The 19,742-nt window shown below is 62.4% G+C and overlaps 1 protein-coding gene across 2 annotated transcripts; it reads right to left on the reverse strand.

Moving 5' to 3' along the window:
- Positions 1-84: 84 nt before the first annotated feature.
- On the reverse strand, positions 85-19,455 carry MAPK8IP1 (mitogen-activated protein kinase 8 interacting protein 1). Of its 2 annotated transcripts, none has more exons than XM_027562528.1 (12): positions 19,179-19,455; positions 8,074-8,179; positions 5,902-6,213; positions 4,310-4,391; positions 3,339-4,151; positions 3,125-3,200; positions 2,211-2,383; positions 1,893-2,002; positions 1,677-1,793; positions 1,518-1,588; positions 1,292-1,390; positions 85-936 (listed from the first exon to the last, which is right to left on the reverse strand). In XM_027562528.1, exons 1-12 carry the CDS (start codon positions 19,277-19,279, stop codon positions 864-866), a joined length of 2,133 nt encoding a protein of 710 aa, XP_027418329.1. In that variant the 5' UTR covers positions 19,280-19,455; the 3' UTR covers positions 85-863. The 2 variants fall into 2 exon arrangements, with proteins under 2 accessions (XP_027418329.1, XP_027418330.1); XM_027562529.1 differs by lacking the exon at positions 19,179-19,455 and adding an exon at positions 9,305-10,630.
- Positions 19,456-19,742: the final 287 nt, after the last annotated feature.

Raw genomic sequence — 19,742 nt, forward strand, 5'->3', positions numbered from 1 at the left:
CTTGGGCTTTCCTGGGGTGGGAACGAGCCGGGAGAGATTGGGGTGGGGGGTGCAGGGGGGGAGGTCCAAGCAGATGACACCCAGTGCGGTCCCGACAGGAAATGGCACTTTAATAGTTGAGGCCGGGGTCACAGGACCTAGAATGGGGCTACAGCTGAAGCAGCCAAGAGGCCCCGGCTGGCCCGGGGCCAGGGCAGAGCCTCCTTTTCCTGCTGAGGCAGGGCCCCCGCTGCTGTGCTCTCCCCTCCCCGTGGGGACCCCCACGCCTGCCAGGGGGCCAGCGCGCCGGCGGGGTTGTGGTGGGAGCTGTCGGTCCAGAGGCCACACCGGTGACAGAGCTGGGAATGGGGATGGCATCCCCCACCTGCGGCCGTTTCCTGACCACAGAGTCCTCAGGAGGGGCTGGACTCGGCGCGAGCTCGGGGGCCCACGCGGCTGGGGGTTGGGAGTTGGGGGTAGGGCTGGGGTGGGCACTTGCAGGTGGCACGGGCTTTGTCGAGGCAGGAGCTGCCAGCCAGAGGCCCTGGTAGGGGGGAAGTGAGGGAGGCCCAAGATGAGACAGAGCCCTCTGCTCCTAGGAGGGCACCCCGTCCTGGCAGGAGGCTTCATCCTCCCCCCAGCCCCGCGCCCTCCCAACCCCCGGGCAGCCCACACCATCCTCCACAGATGAGTTTAACCCCATATATTACAATAGACTGCATTCGCTTCTCCCGGTAGCCCCTGCCCTCCCCCACCCCGGCCAGCAGCCCCCCGCTGCCCTTCCTCTGGCAGTGCCAAGTGTCCCCTCAAGCAGTGCCACATCCTGTCAGCAGCCCGCCGTCCTGGCCCTGGCCCGGGGGTGCGAGGGCGGGGTGGCGCCGCCGCTACTCCAGGTAGATGTCTTCTGTGGGGCAGGTGTACTCCACAAACTGCTTGTAGAACTGTTGAAACGCTCTCCTAGGAGGCAGGCAGACACCCAGGCGTCACCAGGGAGGGGCAGGATCTCCCCCCGGGGTTTCGGGGTTTCCACCCTGGAGCGTCGGGGTCCCTATTCCGGACTCTGTTTCCCAACCCCGCCTCGGTCAGAGCTACTCAGCTCTGTTCTCTACACATGGTGTTTCCTGAGTAAGATTGCAAGTGAAGAAAGGGCCCAGTGACTATAAAGTCGGGACTGCAGGACCGCCCAGCCCTCCCTGCGTGAGCCGAGGGTGCTGTGCAGAGGCGCTAGGAGACCTGGGGGTGTTGCCGAGCCCGAGGAGTGTGCGGGGCCCTCAGGCCAGGGCTGGGAGCTCGGCAGGACGCACATACTCACCCCACAGATTCTGCCAGCGCTTTGGTGGATTCTTCAGACACAAAGACGTGGCAGGCAAACCGGTGGTCAGCAGGGTGCTTGGTGATGAACCCAAAGTACCTGCGGAGGGAGAGCAGTCCGTCTGGGCGGGACGGGGGCTCAGGCCCCTGGGACGCACGCCAGGCCCCGGGCTGAACCGCAAGCACCCTGAGCCAGCACGCCCGCCTCTGCCCCTTTCCCCTCTTACTTGTTGTTCTTTGGATGGTATCCACAGAAAGAGATGTTTTTTAACTGGAAAAAGTGGCTACATTTATTTCCCTACAGGAGGGAGAAGAGGGTGGTCGTCAGCCCACAGGAGCACGGGTTGGGAATCTGGTGGGAGAGCAGGGGGGCCCCGGGCCGTCACCTTGGCTTCCTGGGAGTCGTCAGCCTTGACGCCGATCTTCACGCCCCGCACGCTGATCTCTAGGACGCAGCTGGAGGGCGGGTTAAAGTGCACGGTGAGCCGGCGGGTGGTGGCGATCTGTGGGTGCAGGATGGGACGTCAGGCTGGCGCCCCTCTCCCCAGGAGAGGATGGGGGACCGGGCCGGGGGTGGGTGCCCTCCCCAGCAGAGTAGCTACCTTTTGCATAGCGGCACAGAGGACATCATTGCCCTTGTGATAGGGGACCTGGACTGAGCCCAGGAACTTCACCCGGAACTGGTCCACCCAGTCACTGTTTTTGGTCAGGGCTGGAAAGGAAGTGTGGAATGAGCAGCAGGCAGACCCACAGAGGGCCACCACCCCCGCCCCCGGGGTTGACCCTGCTGGGCTGGGCCTCACGTTTCTCAGGCCCCCTCCCTGGGAGGCTGAGATCTGGAGCACCAGTCAGCCCAGGAGTGATGAGGGCGGGGCTGACGTGGGGGCCCCGGGGCGCCAGGGCAGGGGAAGGAACACTACCTGCCATGTGTTCAGGCTCCTTGGTGACCTCGATGGCGTAGTAGGCAGGGAAGATGCCCCTGGCTCCCGTGCGCATGTTGTAGGCCTCGTACCAGTAGTCCTCGGCCTGCAGCTCCACCAGCAGAGGGTCGTCCACCTCCAGCTCGAGCTCGTCTTCATGTCGAGGCACAAACCTGTCCCCAGTGAGGGCCCATCAGGAATTCACCACCTGGGCCCCTTCAACCAGACATCTGTATCCCCACCCTGCTCTGGGGTCGGGGAGCTACATCGACATCACTGGTTCAATAAACATTTGCACAGCATCCCGTGTGCCCGTGACTCCTAGGGCCGGGAGGAGAGGACCGAGGTCAATCAGACATGCATCTGCCACCAAGGAAATCACAGCTAAGGGAGCAAGGCCACAGATCAACTGTGAGAGGTCATGATGGTGGTAGTGTTAGTTGCTCAGTAGTGTCCAACTCTGTAACTCCACAGACTGTAGCCTGCCAGGCTTCTCTGTCCATGGGATTCTCCAGGCAAGAATACTGGAGTGGGTTGCCATGCGTTTCTCCAAAGGATCTTCCTGACCCAGGGATCAAACCCGGGTCTTTGGATTGCAGGCAGATTCATTACTATCTGAGCTACAGGGAAGTTCTAAGTGAGGGGTCATGGGTAGGGACTATTTCCACGAGGGGCAGGGTGAGGGGCTGGTGGGTTTTAATGTGTGGTCAGGGGTGTCTGCTGGGCACCCTCTTGGGCTCTGGCAGCAAACACATCACTCTGAGACCGTCCACTCAGTGTCTGAACTCCAGGTTCCTAGAGGGTGGACACTGTCCTGGGGCTGAGTGCAGGGGCTGGGTTTAGGCCATGTGGTGACGGTGGAGGCCAGGAGGGTGTGGCCAGCTCCTGCCTGCCAAGCGGCCCTCAGCTCTCACCTGAATATGGCCCGGTGGGTCTGCTCCTGCTCTTCCCCGTTGATGACGCAGGAGAAGAGCCCGAAGGACTCTGCACCTGTAGGCGACAGAGACAAGCTGGGAGAGGATCGTCCCAGCCCCCGGCTCAGCCCTAATGCCGTGACCAGGTGGACCTGGGGCCGCCTCCCAGGGACACCTCCCCAGCTCCCCCTGCAGCTCCCTGCTGCCCACTCACTGGAGGAGCGAGAGCGGCCGCTCATGAAGACGTTCAGGAACTTCTTGGAAAAGTGGACGTCGGGTTCGTCCGGCGTGGAGTCCTCCGAGAGGCAGGTGGGGGGCCGCGGCCGGGGGGCCTCCTCGTACTCCTCCCCGATGGCCGACTCGTAGGGGGAGGAGGCAGAGGCGCAGTTGTCGTAGACGGTGGCCGAGTCGCTCTCGTCGCTGTAGTCGCCGAAGCACGGCCGCAGGCTCACCAGCTCCAGCTGTGCGTGCTCATCCACCACCAGCGTATACTTGACCGAGTCGTAGGATAGGGCGCTGGTGTCTGAGCTCAGCGAGGCCCGCGGAGGTGGCGGCGGCTCCCCCAGGCTCCCGCGCCATCCTCCGGCTGGCGGCTCGGCCCGCTCCGGAGACGACAAGCAGTCGAAGCCCTCGTCCTCCTCGCTGATAGAGGGGTGTGGCCGCCCGGTACTGGCGGGATAGGCGGCGGGGTCGGGGTCGGAGCTGACTGACATCCGGCTCTCGGCGGGCGGCAGGAAGGCGGAGGTGGGCTCCGCAGGGTCCGGGGGCCTCTGCACGGGCGTCAGGTAGATCTCCTCGGTGGCCTCCAGCCGCACGTCCGTCTGGTAGTGGATGCGGTCGCGGTGCGAGTGGCTCCGGCCACCCGCGGGGGCGGCAGGGGGCCCACCGGGAGGCGCCATCTGGGTGGCGGCGCTTCGGCGGCAGGGGCTGTCCGTGGAGGTGCCTCGATCCTTGGTGGGTGCGGGGCTGCTGGGGGGCGGCAGTTCATCGCTCAAGCAGATGTGCTCATGCGGAGGCGTCTGCTCCCCTGGAGAGCAGGCGGGGCGGGGCTGAAGGCAGCGCCCTCACCCGGCCCTTGGACACAGACACCAAGACACGGTGGGGCCTCCCCGCGGGCCTGCGGCAGGCTCCAGGACCACTGCTGGCCACAGCTGGGGTTCAGGCAAGGGAAGGGTCCTCACTTACCTGTCTTCAGCGGCGAGGATGATCTCGACACCCGATCCTGCCAACTGTGCTTCTTGCCCAGAGAGTTATTATTCAGTGTGTCCTGTGCAGGGAACAAAAGGCCCTTGTGACAGAGGCGCTCAGCAGTGCCCGGCACAGGGAGGCCCTGACCCTGCCCCCCCAGGCCAGCCCTAGGCCATTTGCTGCTGCCCCTGCCCCCCCTTCCACTTTGCCAAGGGCCTGAGCCCTCTGGCGCAGGTAGGAGGGGTGGCAAGTCACAACCTTCCTGGCCAGGCCTGCTGACGTGGGACAGCCCACCCCCTGGGCCCAGGGAAGCTGGCTGGGCCTCGGGGAGATGCTCTCATTGGCCTCAATGTAAGTGGCAACGGCCAACATTGGTGGTGAGTGGGGAGGGGAGCCAGAGCCATCCAGGGACAGAGCCATCCCGGGGTCTCAGACGTGGAGGGTTTACAGGGAAGATGCTCACTCCCAGCCCTACTCCCCTGGAGCCTGGGAAGCCATGGCCTAGGGAAGGGGCAGGGACGTGATCATAAAGCCTGAAAGGTGGGAAGAAGGGTCTCCGCAGCAGCTGGCCTGGGGGACTGGGATGAATCATACAAATGATGGCTCCAGGACTCAGTTCCCCCCCCCCCCCCCCCCCCCCCCCCCCGCCAGGAGCACACGACATAGGAATGACAGATGTAATTGTCAGAGGCCCTCCTCCCTGGGTCTCCGGGCCACACACCCCACATTCTCCTGCCCCTGGGACCCCTCTCCACAATGCCTATATACAAGGCTCCCTACAGACACCTTAAGCCCCCTGCCCTGAGAACACCCTCACAGGCTCGCACATTCATGAATTTGGCTGCCAAAACCCACCAGAGAGGATCCTGGGAAAGGGACCGATCCTCCCTCTGCAGCCCCTGCACCCTCCACCCACAGCCCCAGCTCCCCAAGCTGCTCCTCTGAACCTCCCCAGAATGGGCCTGGGAGACAATGGCCCACCGCGGGCTCTCCCCCCACCTCATTCAACCGTTCTTGGCATCCAGCCACCCAGCCCAGGGGCCCTAGGCCCCCAACTCAGCCCAGCAGCTCCGCCTCCCATTTCTCTTCCCTGCCTCCCGGGAATTCCCAGCTGCCCGAATTTCAAAGCGCCGGTTGCTCCCCAGCCACAACTCCTCACAACTTCCCCTGACTTTTCCCACGCGGCCACCTCACGTGCCCTTTTCTCCAGGCCCTGCTTCTGCCCCACGTTCACCAGGAACCCCGACACCCTGACAACCCCTGTTCTCCCAATCCCCTACTTCCCTCTCCAGGAGCATCTTCCCCCTGCCCCTCTCAGTCCCTACATTCCTTCCACGTCTCATCTCGAGGCTCGAAACCCAGCCAGACCTACTCGGCCCGTCTCACTTAGGGCGGATTCTGCCTGCCTTCAGCGATCACCTCTCCAGGGACCTCCCCCTGGGAAAGCTAGGCCAAGCAAGCATCACCAGGCTGGAGACTTCTTTGACTCGCGCAGCCCTGCCGGCTCCGCGGCCCTTGCCGGGACCCTGAGGACACCTGCCGGAGCCCCGCCCCGCGGCGCCGCCCCCTGAGCCCCGGCCCCGCCTCACCTGAGACCGCGGCACCTGCGGGAAGAGGTTCAGCGTGGTGGGCCGCTTGGGCCGGTACGTGTCTCCGCTGCCTGGGCCCGGGCCCTGGCCCTGCCCTTGGCTCTGGCCGCGGGGCGCCGTCTCCTGGCGGGGCTCGGCCTCGGGTGGCCCCGCTCCCGGCCGCCGCGCGGCGCGCTCCTCCTCCTCCTCGTCGTCCTCGGCGCCGGGAGTGTCCCCCGCCGCATCGATCAGGTCCATCTGCAGCATCTCGGCCTGCAGCCGGCTCCCCCCGCCGCCGCCGCCGCCCGCGGAGAGCAGCCCGGCGCGTGGGGGCTGCGCGGCGCGGACGGAGGGGCGTCAGGGGGCCGGGCGGGGGCGGGGACCAAGCGGCCGAGCACCGCCCCCCACCCCCCACCCCCACCCCACACCCGGCGCGGGCGAGCCCATTCCGCGGCCGCAAAGAGGGGGAGACAGGGAGAGCGGCAAGGAGCCCCGCGAGAGGGGGCCGTGCCCTCCCACCCCGTCGAGGACGCGCGAGGCCGCCGCCTCCTCCGCATGTCAGTCCGCACCTTTGGCAGTCCACACCGATCCCCGCGCCCACGGTCCCCCGCTTTCCGACTCTTTGCAACCCCCCTCGTTCCCTTGGCAACGGCCGGTGACCTCACTCGAGTAGTAAACCGAGCCCAGAGTGAGGTCACCGCTGTTGCCATGGGGACTGAGGACGGAAGGGTCGCTGAGCTGTTCAGGGCCCCACAAGGGATGGAGACCGGGGTTAGTTTTTGAAGTGGGCAGTAAGGGAAACTCAGGAAATAGTCTCAGCCCGGAGGGCCGCAGTGCGGACAGGAGGACCAGAGCGCGGCCGGAAGAGGGATGCCGGGGGGAAGGAGCAGGTGGCGAGCACCCGCAGGAGGCAGTGGCATCCACACCCTCCTCCGTCCTCAGGCTAAGGACCCTCCAACCTGAGGTCTTCTCTCGGGCCAGCCTAACTTTGACAGTCCAGAGCTCCGTTCTAGTTCCAGGCCTGCCATTAACTCACTGGCACCTTGGACAGATCCCCTGACTCTCCCAATTCCCTCACCAGTTAACTGCCTCCCAGCGTCCCAGAGAGGCGAGGATTTACTGGCAAGAAAACGTGATAGTCCCCTGGAGCTTGGCTAAGGCCCCACATACACCAAGGCTCTGCTTGTACAAGTCATCCAAGAGGATGGTGTGGGAGTCCCAAAGAAGCTGTATTAGTCCAGAAGCAGTGGGCTCTGCCTCCACCCCTCCAGGCCTGGCCGGGGTGGGGGTGGGGCGTAAAGCATGCGGTAGAGTTTAGCCCCACCCCTCGGTTTCCTCTTGCCTAGCAGGACTTACAGAATCTCTGGGGGCAAAAGGAGGTCAACACAGAGGCACCCCACCCCAACTCACACTGCGGCTCTCCTTTGCTAACATCCTCCCAACAGCATGCCTACTCCGGCCGCCCACCCTCCTGGGGGCTGAGAGAGACTCTGGGCTCTGCAACCTAGCTGCGCGCTTGCTTTCCATCTCTTGGCCTGTGGCCCCTTTTTCCTGTTCTGAAAAGACATGAGGGATCTCTGTCTGACTGGGTCTCCCCAGACGCTGGGGACCTCCCTCCGGGCAGGATTCAGACCTTCGGCAGCTGAGAGAGCCCTCTGTCCTATGGCAAAGCCATGGGGGCCCAGAGCAGCAATGCTGGATTAACCTTCCAGAGGGACCTTTAGGACAGTGGGCCAGAGGGGTTCCGCAGGGCTCGTGGTGTGTTTGGTGCCATGTAGCCAAGGGAGTGCCCTGGCTCTTTTCTCCTGCCCCAAAGCACTGCAGATTTCACTGGACTCCACCCTACACTGCCTCAGGCCCTCTGCCAAGGAAGCTTTTGAAAGGATTTAGGGTAGTCCTGAGCCTTCCCTTAATTCTGGTTCTAACTGCTACTGTCCTAGGCCTCAAGACTTCCTGCTGTCTCCCTTCTTGTGGGCAACTGAAGGAGCTGTCTCCTACCTTTGCCCCTGGCAAAATAAATAAATACATAATAAATAAAAAATCTGAGCACTCAAGATGTGCCAAGCATGGTCCTGGATGTTTCCTGCATGTTATTTCCTTAGATGGGAGTGCCACACAGACCCCTGAGAGCCCCTCTAGATACAGGGATACCCTCCCTCCTGTCCCTACCCATCCCATCCACCCCACCCTTACCCGTAAGGATAAAGTGTCTTTGCACTGCAGGCTGATGCCACACTCATCGGTGATCTCGGAGAGGTCTTCATCCTCAAACTCCTCCAGGCTGATGTCATGGGTGAGCCTGGTGGGGACAAGAAGCCAAAGTTACCACTCAGGGGACTGCTGGCGGTGGGCCAAGGACCCTGATGCCTCCCTCGTACCTCTTCCGAGGGGCGGCCCCTCGACATATCACAGCCCCTAGAGGATGGGACCTGAGGTCTGCCTGCCTCAATGCAAGGGGTACTGAACAGGCAGGGCAAGTTCGGGGCTCAGATCAAAAGGCAGGTCTCCCGGCAAGGACTGGAAGGGAGGGCTCTGGGTCACCCTAGCTCTACCCGGCTGGGAGTTTCCACCCTGCTGTCAACCACGAGGCTGTGCCTAGAAGGCCCAGCTGGTCAGAGCCTCGGCTCTGCCAAAGAAATGGCTTCCAGAGTCAAGGCATTGACTTGACTCCAGTTCACCCATGGAGGAGGCAGAGCATCGAGAAGAGACTCCAAGGGGGTCCAGGAGTGGGGCCTCCCTGTGCACCTCGGGGACAGAACCCAGGGTGCTGGCAGAGGCCCCGCCCCAGCTCAGAGGGGCACTCCGTGCCCCTGGCCCAGGAGGTCCCACCCTCGGAAAGTCCTGGGAGCAGGTGAAGGGGAGCCTGGTGTCAATCTAGCTTTATCCAGTTCTAGGAAAGACAGTGCCCCGTTCTGTGCTCTTGGTCTCATCAATTCCAATGCAAAATCCTCCTGCCTGGCATGTGGGCCCCGAACGGGAGGTTGCCCATGTTGGGGCTGGGATAAGCTGGAGGTGTCCTGGACTCGAGACCCCACTCAAAGCATGGGAACTCTAACTCGCTGTACTAGGACCCTGTCACCGCAAGGCCGGCCCCCGCCCCAGAGTGGCGGGCTGTGCCAGCCCCTACTCAGCCCCAGCCCTGGGTATCTGCCCGGTTTGGTGTGGGTGGGACAGTGGGAGAACTCTGTTAAGGAAGTTGGGGAGAATTCTGAGTCTTTTCTTCAATACCAGGAGATTGAGGCATAGAGAATGGAGACTCACTAGTCCAAGGTCACCCAGGAGAGGTGGTGGGCTCAGCCCCAGGGGGTCCTAGGAGGCCACACCCCCTGCCTCTGGCCTTCCCCCCAAACCAAACACAGACCCGGAACCCCGTGGAGCCGCCCCTGAGCTTCCCCCTCCCCCACGCCGGGCCCCAAACCCCTACCAGTGCTCCCACTGATCCTCCAACCAGCTGTCATTGTCTGGGCTTGAATCCATCTTCAGCACCAGCTGCATGGAGAGCCCTGCCCGGCCGGGGGGCTGCGGGGCCCCAGGGCCGCCCTCTCATGCCCAGAAGGGTGGGGGTGGGGGCCAGGGCTCGGGGCAGGGCTGGGGCCTCCGGCCTCCGCCGCCTGGGCCTGCCTTTCTGTGTCCAGCCTGCTGCAGAAGCCTGGGGAGCTCATTAAAAATAGATGGGCCGGGAGAGGAGGCAGCGGCTGGCTGCCGACCCCAGCTCTGCCCCGCCAGCCCTCAGCTGCAGGCAGCTTCCTCCCCCGGCCCTTCGCAGCCGCTGCTGTTGCGGCCGCCTCCCCTGCGGGATCAGGTTACTGCAATCAATGTCGGGCTCCTCCTGCCCTTCCAATGCCCCGATCCTGTCGGGGGCTGGGGTGGCCCCCCCTCCCTGGCCCAAGCTTGGACGCAGATGGCAGAAATCTGGGTTGTTTCCCCCCAAAAGCCAGCCCCGATCTGCTTTTAAAGGGCCAGCAGCACAATTAGGGCTCCTGGTGGTGAAATGGGTGTGGGGTTGAGGGGCTGTGCTTCCAAAATTCTCCACAAAGGGATGCTCAGCCCCCGCAGCTCATCAGGCAGGTTTCTGTGGGCTCACAGACAGCGCTGCCTGGGGTGGGTCTGGGCTGCTTCTGTTGCCCACCTGGGTGCAGACAGAACCCGGCCCCCTTCCCCAGGGGTCTGTCCTTCCAACCAGGAAGTGACTGGAGGCAAAGGAGGCTCCAAGGCCAGGGCTAAGGGGCAGGTCATGTGTGGATCTCCCAGGGCAGGGCAGGAAGGGCAGCCTGGGGGCCCAAGAGACTCCTGGCACTGCGGGGTGGCAGCAGTAGAAGCTGGAAGACCCCTGGAGGAACGGCACGGAGGGATTCTGATCGGCCGAGGTAGCAGATGGACAATGTGCTCTTGAAGGCCTCTTCTGACCTGGAGCCCAAGGGTGGTAGGTTCCCCGGGCTGGGGCAGGGCATGGAGGTAGGGGCAGGCTGGGGAGGAAGTCAGGGCAGCCCTGCCTGGTCTGGCGCAGGGTGGCATCTCTGATCCTGGGCTGATAACCCATCTGCAGTGGTACTGATCAGGTGGGGAACACACACTGGCAGCCTGGCCTATCACGAGAAGGCGCCCCTGGGACTCAGCTGGCACCAGGCAGCGGCAGGACCGTTGGGTGACTAGCCCAGACGTGCCTTCAGACGACCCTTGGGGGCCTGGGACCCCCGCACACGTCTGCATGTTCTTGTCCTCACTGCCCAGCCTGGCCTAGCTCCTGCCTCTGCAGTCCCAGGCCTCTGCCCTGGCCAGTCTGCCTCAGTTTCCCCATGCCTGCACATCGCTCACCCCACACCCACCACGATGAGGCAGAAGAAACACCACCCTTTGCACAACTGTGTGTGAAGCTTCATCTCTTGCATCTGCCTCCCAAGTGTCTAACCCAGTGCTTGGATGAAGCACATGGCAGGCTTTCAACCTGTGCCTGCTGGGAGAAGGTTTGGTTAAGCCCACTCCTCCAGGAAGCCCTCCTGGCCCCCGGTGTCAGCGCCTCACAGCCCTCCAGGCAGCGCTCACCGGTCCGTCATTCCTCCTGTTTGCGGTTGGTGTCACCCTGTGCGTGGAGGGAAGACAGTGTGAAGGAGCAGAGGGGAAGAGGCCTGCATTGAGCACCCTTCCCGTCCTCTCAGGAGGCTGCAAAGTAGACGGAGCTGACACTCCATCCCCACCCTGCACCCAGCAGGTGAAAAACAAAGGTCCCCCCCTGCCAGCAAAGTCTGGAGGGCAGAGCTGGTGAGGTCATCTTGCATACACTATGCACTCAGTATGTGTCTGCTGATGGCTGTCCATGACAGCCTCAGCCTCCACGGCTCCTCTCAGACCAGAGTGTTCGCAGCAGACCTGCAGGGTCTGGCTTGGACCTGGGCCGGGGCTTCTCAGCTAGTTTCTGCACACGCAATCTCAGCATCACCCGACATTCTTGCTTCCTGGGAGGCAGGTCTGGGGGAGGGCAGGGACAGCTGCCTCAGCCTCCACACGAGCAACGAGGGCCACCGAGGGCAGCGGTGGCCAGACCCTGGGCTGGGGCTCAGCAGCCCGCACTTGATCCCTGGCTCCGGTGGGGCAGGTGCACGGAGCTCCTCAATCTTACTTTTTACTCCTAAGCCAGGCAAGATGGTGGAATGGCCGCCATACCAGGCTCAGACGCAGGAGGCCTGAGATCAAATCCCAACTCCTTCCCTCATGAGGATCAGCCGCCCTGTTGCCTGAGTGGCTGCTGTGCCCTGGCCACCAACCTTCTTTACGCTCTGTGTCTCCCTTCATCCTCACTCCAGCCTTGGAAGATGGTTTTATTCTGCCCATTTTACAGATGAGGAACACTAAGGCTCAGATAGAAGATGCCATAGGTCTGCAGCTTCCCTATATGTAAGATGAGGCCCCCCATCTGGGTGCTGGTAAACTTTACTGAGTGGAGTGTGTGTAAATTACAGGGTGCTGTGAGGAGGTTCCGACCAAGGATCAGGGGCTGGACTAATCCTGGAGTCGCCTTTGCAAATCACACCCACCTCCCGCAACGTCCGCCTCTGCCCAGCCCTCCGCCGCCCTACTCCCTGCCCTTCCCTCCTGCTTCTCCAGGCACCAGGAGTTCTGGGTCCCTCAGCTGAAGCCCCAGGAGGCCTTTTGTGGAGGGAAAGCCATACAGACCCTTAGTCCCTCCAAGTTCAAGGACAGCAGCTCCTTGAGGAGGAAGGAAAAGATGGAGGGGAGGGGGGCAGTGGGGGCAGGAAGGAAGGAGGAAGGTCCCCTCCTGAACTCACTGATCCACCTTCCCCACAGAAACCGGCCCCCAGAGCGCCAGAAGACAGCTCAGGCTGAAACACACGACCCGCTGCAGGTCAGGTCCCCAGCTTCGCCTCTAGATCTGGGAACCCCAGCCCTTCGGAGGCAGCTGCCCTCATCACCCAGGCCTGCTTGCCCGTTTGGGTGAGACGGGTCACAAGGTCTCACCCACACTAGCATCTGGCGACTCTACGGCAAGGGTTTGGTTTCTCGAGACCCCCCTGACCTTTGGCGTCAGTCTTTATCACCCAGGCCCCCTCTTCTGAGTTAACCTCATCGCCTCCCACTCTGGCTCCCCAGTCCTCCCCTCTGGCTCCTCACTGTCCTCTGAACGTGCCACCCTCAGGCTCCCCCTGCCTGAGCCGAGCTCCCCTAAATGGACAGACAAGTCTCTTGTGTTTCGATGTTTACGTCATGGCCTTTCCCTTGCCATGTGCCATCAGTCACAGCTGCATTCCACCAAGAGCAGCTCTTTCTAAGCTGCTGTTTCCACCCAGGAGGAGGTGGAGTCAGCAATGCCTGCCAAACAAGGGTTAAATGGTAAAGTGCTGAGGCTTCAAGCTGAGCAATGCCAAATCCCAGCCAGGCATGTGGCTGCCCAGAGGCTCTTCCTGTCTTCCTGTTCCTGGCTCCTGGGGAGGGAGGTCAGGGTGCGAGCTGACTGACCATGGGTCCCCCCATGATGTCTCACGGGGCCCCGCTGTGATGGGGTCAGCTGCAGTCCAGGGGTCCCGCCTGTCTCTCTGCCGCCCTCTGAGTACTGATCACGGCTGCCCAGGGGGTTCTCGAACCCTAGCCTGGGCTGCCCTACTCCGAGCAGCTTCCCCACCTCCCTTGGGCTCCCCCACAGGCCATTCTCCGAGGGGCCACCAAGACCAACTCGTGAAATGCAAGTCTGGTCTTATCACCCATCCCCAGCTCAGAACCCTAACAGCTTCCCCCCATCCTTACGGGAAGGGGCCCAAATTCGCACCTGTGGATCCTGCCCCCGCCTCCCACCCTCCCAACTCTTAGGCTCCTGACCCACTGGCTCCCTGATGGGGCCGAAGAGCCCGGCTGTGGCCTAGGTCCCCCGTGCAGGCATCCTGGGGCAGGGAGTCACTGGAATTTTCCCTGTGGGCTCTGTGACCAGAGGCAGGCTCCCCTGAGAGGCAATTGGCCCGTGAGGGCGGCATCACGTGGGGGGCCTGACCTGACAGGTGCTCAGCGACTGCTGTTGAATGAATGAAATGCTGGTGTCCCCAGGTCTTTCTAGACTTCCCCTTCGGAAATCTCAAAGCCAGCTCCCTCTTCAGCCTGACTTCCTGTGTGCCCCGCACCCTGCCTGCGTGTCTGGGATAGTAGTGGGGGCCTCTGGGAAGATGTTGCTGGCCGAGACAGCAGAGTGGGGGGGCGCCAGGCCCAGCCTCACCCTCAGAGGCCCCTCTCCATCCCACCCCAGCTCTGGGGGACCCTGGGGTCAGGCTGGGTTTTCTCCTCTGGTCTGGAATTCCTTTATCAACCCTGTCCACACTGGGGTCATCTTCACTGAAAACTGAATCCAACCCAAGAAACCAGTCCCACAAGAACACCCCTACTTGGGGTTGTGCTCAGCCCGACTCTTTTGCAGCCCCATGGGCTGCAGCCCACCAGGCTCCTCTGTCCGTGGGATTCTCCAGGCAGGAATACTGGAGTGAGTTGCCATTTCCTTCTCCAGGGGACCTTCCCAACCCAGGGATCGAACCCAGGTCTCCTGCACTGCAGGCGGATTCTTTACCAGTTGAGCCACCAGGGAAGCCCAGCTGCACTGGCAGGCAGGTTCTTTACCACTAGGGCCACCCGGGAAGTCCCTGCTTGGGGTTAGCAAGCATCTAATCTGTTTAAATACTTTGGTGCTGATATGGAGCAAGAACTCTGGGATCTGGTGACTCGACTTTCGGGAAACAATCCTATGGAAACCATCCCAACCTTGGCAAAATCTTTCTACACAAGGGTGTGTGTCCCATAATGGAAACCACCGCGGAGTCTGGCACGCGGGGTCTTCCAGCCGATGGAGCATTGCTCGCTCACTCTTTGGGATGAACGTTATAAAGTCTGTGCTTTCAACTATAAAGCTGAAAGTGGGAACTAAAGACAGAGCGTGTCACCTTATGGCTCCACGTGATGACTCGCACACAGGAAGAGACCCTGACACAAATACAGCCTGGGACGCGGTGGGATCTGGGGGACGTCTCTCCGCAAGTCCACTCTGGGTCACGCCCCCGAGCCCCCGCCCCTCGCAGAGCCGGTTTCCTCGGGGTAACTCTGACTTCCGCCCCGCTCTGCTCCACACTTGAAGCCCGGGGCCGTATACTGCAGGCACTAAACAAATGCTTGTTAGAAGCAGCGCTGGTGGACGCAGGCCCTGGGCCCTGCCCGTGTCTCTGGTGCCGGGCAAGGCCAGGCCCACGGTGGACGTGCCTAGAGATTTCTTGAATGAATCCAAGAGCAGGGCCGGCTGCAGAGACAGCGCCCTGGACACGCAAGAGCGGGAAGGGGACCCGGGGCCCAACCTGCAGGTCCCCCTGGGGCCCCAGGAATCCAGAGGCCAACTTAGGGTTCTGACATCCAATCACTGGGTTGAAATGCTGCCTTGGCCACAGCCGGCTGTGTGAGCAGAGTCCACGTTCTGTCTCATCGCAGCCGTCTGGGGGCGCTGCCCAGGGCCGAGTTGGGGTGGCCCCAACAGCAGCAGCTTTTCACTGCCCCCCAAATGTGGCAGGTTCCCAACCTCTCCCTTCACTCTGTCTCCCTGGGTACAATGTTCCTCCTGAGGCTTCAGGTCATTGCTCACTCTCCGAGCAGAGACTCCCAGGGTCTGTGGCCCCAGCCCCATCCTCCTCTTTGAGCTCCAGACCCCACACAAACTGCCTGCTTGAACCGTCTAACTGGGTTCCCCCTCAATCAGCAACCTCAGGCTCAGCCTCAAGTGACATCATCACCCCCGCCCGTCATCACCCCCACCCGCCAAGCCTCTCACCTCCCACAGGGGACCGGCCTCATCCCAGGCGCCTCTCTCCCATCCCCCGGGGAGGGGGCTAATCTACCCTCCAGATGTCCCTCCCCTGAGCCCCGTCCACACCCTCACGACGGCTGGTCTCCCAGTGGCCTCCCTGCCTCCCTGTCCACTCCTGATCAGAAGCCCAAGGCACCACCTGATGCTGTCCTTCCCGAGACCTCTGTGCGCTCCCCTGCTTGTGAGGGGACAGGCCAGGGTCCCCACGGGGCCTTTGCGTCCCTGCACGCCTGCTCTCCGCACTTGGGCCAGCCTGGGTGTCACATACCCCCTACCTCTTCACCCCTCCTCTTGGGTGACCCTCACTCGCCCCCCAGCCTGCGCTGAGCTGACCCTGCTCTGACCCAGGGCCCCTCCAGGCCCCTGGCCCGAGTCACCAGCTCACCTGCCACCTGTCTGGTAAGGCCTTGTCTGTCTATCTGTCCGACCACATAGACCATGTCGCCGCCCGCACGACAGGCCAGGCCCTCATCTGCACCTCTGGCATGTCTCAGTGAGCCCGGCAAGGTGCAAGTACTTGGGTTTTTTGGGGGGTGAGGTGGGGAGCCGGGCAGCACAGCTTACAGGATTTTAGTTCCCCGACCAGGGATCGAACACAGGCGCTTGGCAGTGCCAGGGTGGAATCCTAACCACTGGGAATTCCCGCAAGTTCTTGCTGAGTGAACGAAGAACAGCTGAGTACACAGAACTTTGTGAAGAGATGAGTAGGGGGCCCTCGGCTCCTGCGCCCCCCAGGCAGCGTGGGGGCCAGAACATGAGCATCGTGTCCAAGGAGTCCTGAGACCCGGTGCAGCCCCAGCTCCGCTGCAGCTTGCTGTGTGCGCTCCAGAACCCGCTCAGCCTCTCTTGTCTCCCGCTAAGGAAGGGGGTGGGGGTGGGCTGGTCTCTAAGGTCCTCTCATCCACGCCGCCTTCGGCACACCCCGGAGAAGCCGCTCACTTGACCCCCCAGCAGCCTCTCACACGGACTGTGCCACTGTCTCCCTCTTCCTCCTGCCACCTAGCTCAAGGAATCCTCTGCTAAGACTCTCAATTCTCTCACAGAATTTCCTTAAAATGAACATGTATCACTTTACCATCCAACTTTCTTTTATTCTTTTGTAGGTGACAGAAGTAACTTATGCTTATGGTAAAAATAAGAACTCAAAGAATACAGAAGTTTGTGAAATAAGTGAAAATCCCTCTCCCACACCGGAATCAAAGGTAATTACTAGTAACTGGTTGGAGCATTTCTAGAATCAGAAAAAAAAAAAAAAAGGTTTATTTACACCAACTCTCAGCAAATAAATGCTCGCCCTCCTCAGATCTACACCCGTGTCCCCCTCCACAAACTCTCCTCCATCATTATTCCTCTGGGTCCTCTCTTTCCAGGGTGGCTCTGAACTCGACCTCTGCCTCTTATCTAACCTCTTCCCATCTCAGTTTCTTCATCTGCAAAGTGGGGATAACGACAAGATTCTGTTTATGTGGTTCTGGGCGGACTGGGCGCCCTTGCACAAAAAGTGCTTAGAACGGCGCCTGGGCAAAGCAAAGGCCTCCCAAGTGGCAGGGTTTCCAGCGTTCTTCTCTGAACTCTCCAGTTGCATCCCCAGTTAAATAATAAAGCACTAACGCCTTACTGAGCACCTACTCTGTGCCGGGCTTCAAGCAAACCGAAGTTTAGGTAATGACGTCTTGTGCCTTCTGGAAGCGGACAGTGGTGCTGGGTCACACGCACGTGTGCACACACACGTCCACACACGTGCACACACACACAAAATAATACCCACAAGAACAGCCCTACGTGAATGTAGCTCTTAACAGCCTTGAAACACTCCACATGTGTTGTTTCATCCAAGTCTTAGGGCCGCCCTGAGCAGGGGCCAAAGTAGGCATCGTGGAGAAAAAACTGGCCCAAGGCATTCGGCACCCACTCTGAGCATGTGGCTAAGGGGACGGAGCCAGGATTCAAAGCCAGGCCAGAGCCACAGGGGAGCAGTTCCACCCGGGCTCCATCAGCCGAGCTCAGAACTGTGAGAGGCGGCCAGGGAAAGGGCAGCGGGGGCTGCTGGAGCCGGCAGGGCAGGCCTCAGGGCTGGAGACACTGGCCTTACTGTTCACATCTCCACAACCAGGCCCTGGTGTCCCAGAGGGCCAACCCACGCTCAGCCTTGGCACAGTGCCACCCTCGCCCACCGGGCCCAGGGGTGGGCACACTCACTGGTGGGCCCTCCTTATCAGTCACTGTCCCTCAGGCGTCCAGGATAACCTGCCCGCCGGGGCAGCAGGAATGGCAAGCGCTCTCACCTGGGGAGGGGGAAGCAGGCAGGGGAGGCCAAGCTGTCCTCCGGGGCCAGAGGCAGGGCCTGAAGGTAGAGTGGACTGAACATGCAGCCTCAGGTCCTGACTCCCCTCGGGGAAGCCACCCGCCTTCCTGAACCTCAGTCTCCTCATCTACAAAATGGGCAGCCCCATCCTGACGCCCAGAGTGGTGGGGAGGGAGACCTCAGCCAGCCCCAGGAACATGCCCCGAGCAGGAATGAGCCGTCTCAACGCCCGCTGGTGTGAAGGGTGACGCTTGTTGAGTGCCAACGTGATGCACCTTAAGGAATCAATATGAATTAGCTCATCAACAGATGAGACTCAGGACCAGGCCAGGCAGCTAGAAAGTTGGTGGAGCCAGGATTCGCATCCACGTCTGTCCGAGGGCTGTGCTCTCCCACCACAGAGGGCCCTCCTGGAAGGAGGGCAGCACTGGTGTGAAGACAGCGCAGTTCACACCGGGTGGAGTGAGTCTCAGACCTCGGCCTCCTTACTCTGAGGCTCGAACCACAAAGCCCCCAGCCCTGGAGCCCGGCCTCCTCCATCTGGTCTTTGGCAGCTCAGCTCGGGGCCTTCTGGGAGATTTCTAGTCCTGATGATGAGGCCATTAGCGATCCCTGGAGGTCCCTGCCCACCTGAGGGCCGGGGAGCCAGCAACCCCTTGGTCAAGAAGAGGGGCTGGCGCCAGAGCCCAGCTGGGGCCGGCGCGGGTGGGGGCCCCAGGAGAAGGGCAGGCGCCAGCTCATTACACGGACAAACAATGGGGAACGGAGGCCTCTTTCTGGGGACTCTGGAGCGGTAACCCCTCCTCTCCTTCCTCTCCAACCCGCCAGGATGAGGACAGAGGGACGTCCATCCCAACCCCCGCAACACCCACTGCCACCTCTCTGAAATCCACCTCCCAGATGCCTAAGGCCAGACTAGGGGCAGGGAGAGAGCTGAAGGAGGAGGTCAGATCAGGGTCCAGGGTACTCACCCCAGCAGGACCCACCCCACCAATATCCCTGGCTACTCCTGCGGGCTCCAACCCAGACTCCCCCTCCCACAGCCGGGCCTCGATCTCGCGGGTTGAGGTTGAGCCTTCGTTCGGCACCTACACGCACCCGACCAGGTCAGTGCTGTCCCAATCCACAGAAGGTCCTGGCCACGCCAGGCCTGGGAGTTGGGCCCCTCTGGCCAGGCAGGGCTGGGGGAGGGGCCTGCGACTCTCTCCAGCACCAAGGCTGTCGGTCGCCCCAAGAAACTGGGACCCGCGGGGCACCCCAACCTACTGCCATCCTCTATACAGGAGCCTTCCGACTGGGCGCAGGCAGAGTCCCAGGCTTCCTGCCTCCTGCGGGATCTCAACGCGGACCCCAGACCCCGCTGCAGCTCCAAAGTCGGAGGGAAGGCGGCCTCTGCGCCCCCTCCTCCAGTTCCAGCTCAGGATCTCCTCGCCTCGGACACGGAATGGCGGAGGGAACCGCACCGCGGATATGCATCGGCCATGAGTCTAGACTTGAGGATGACGGGGACTCGGGAAGAGACCCCATCCCCACGCCGCCCTCTCGTTCTGCGGTTTCCCATGAGTGTGTGTTGCGGGGCGGGTGCGGGGTGGGGCGAGCCCGGGCAGATCGATTTAGGCTGAAGGGTGGGGCGCGGCGGCCGGAGAGCCTCACCTGAAATTGGGCGGCGACGCGATGTGCAGCCCCAGGAACGGGGAGGCGGCAGGCGGGGACGCGGCCCCCCCGCCCAGGCCGCCGCTCTCTCGCTCCGCCATTCTCCCGCACAGCCCTGGCCATCCGGGCGGAGCGCGGCGCGGAGGCGGCGGCGGCTGCGGCGGGGAAGGAGGCACCGGCGCGGCGAGAGGCCGCCGCCGCGGGGATCGGCTGGGGACTGCGCGGCGGGCGCACCTGCGCAGGGCAGGGCGCGGCTCCAGACCGCGCGCCGCTCTCGGGACTGGCGCGAGCGCCTCCGAGCGCGCTCCCGGGTCCTCGGCCGGGCTTGGGTACGCCCCGCCCCGCCCCGCCCCTTACCCGGGAGCCCCGCCCCCCCCCCCCCGCTGCGCTCTCCAAGGTGCTGAAGTCGCAGCCCCGCGGTCCCCCGAGTTTGGCCCCGCCCCGCCCTCAATCCCACGCAGTAACAACAGCAGCTTCCCCTTCCGCAAAGCCCTCTGTGTCCCTGCGGGCTCTCTTCCTGGGGTGGGCCTAGCGCCCGGGTATGGGGTAACTAATGGCGGGATC

Source organism: Bos indicus x Bos taurus, chromosome 15 (assembly GCF_003369695.1).
Source record: "Bos indicus x Bos taurus breed Angus x Brahman F1 hybrid chromosome 15, Bos_hybrid_MaternalHap_v2.0, whole genome shotgun sequence".
In the NCBI taxonomy this organism is placed as follows: domain Eukaryota; kingdom Metazoa; phylum Chordata; class Mammalia; order Artiodactyla; family Bovidae; genus Bos; species Bos indicus x Bos taurus.

What these genes read in the sequence shown, in the direction of transcription:
- MAPK8IP1 (XM_027562528.1), bottom strand. Translation starts at nt 19,279, where the DNA reads ATGGCGGAGCGAGAGAGCGGCGGCCTGGGCGGGGGGGCCGCGTCCCCG. An exon ending in CGCAGGTGCCGCGGTCTCAG is followed by an intron (nt 4,392 to 5,901) that starts GTGAGGCGGGGC and finishes TTCCCTGCACAG; the next exon opens with GACACACTGAATAATAACTC. An exon ending in TACCATCCAAAGAACAACAA is followed by an intron (nt 1,391 to 1,517) that starts GTAAGAGGGGAA and finishes CTCCCTCCGCAG; the next exon opens with GTACTTTGGGTTCATCACCA.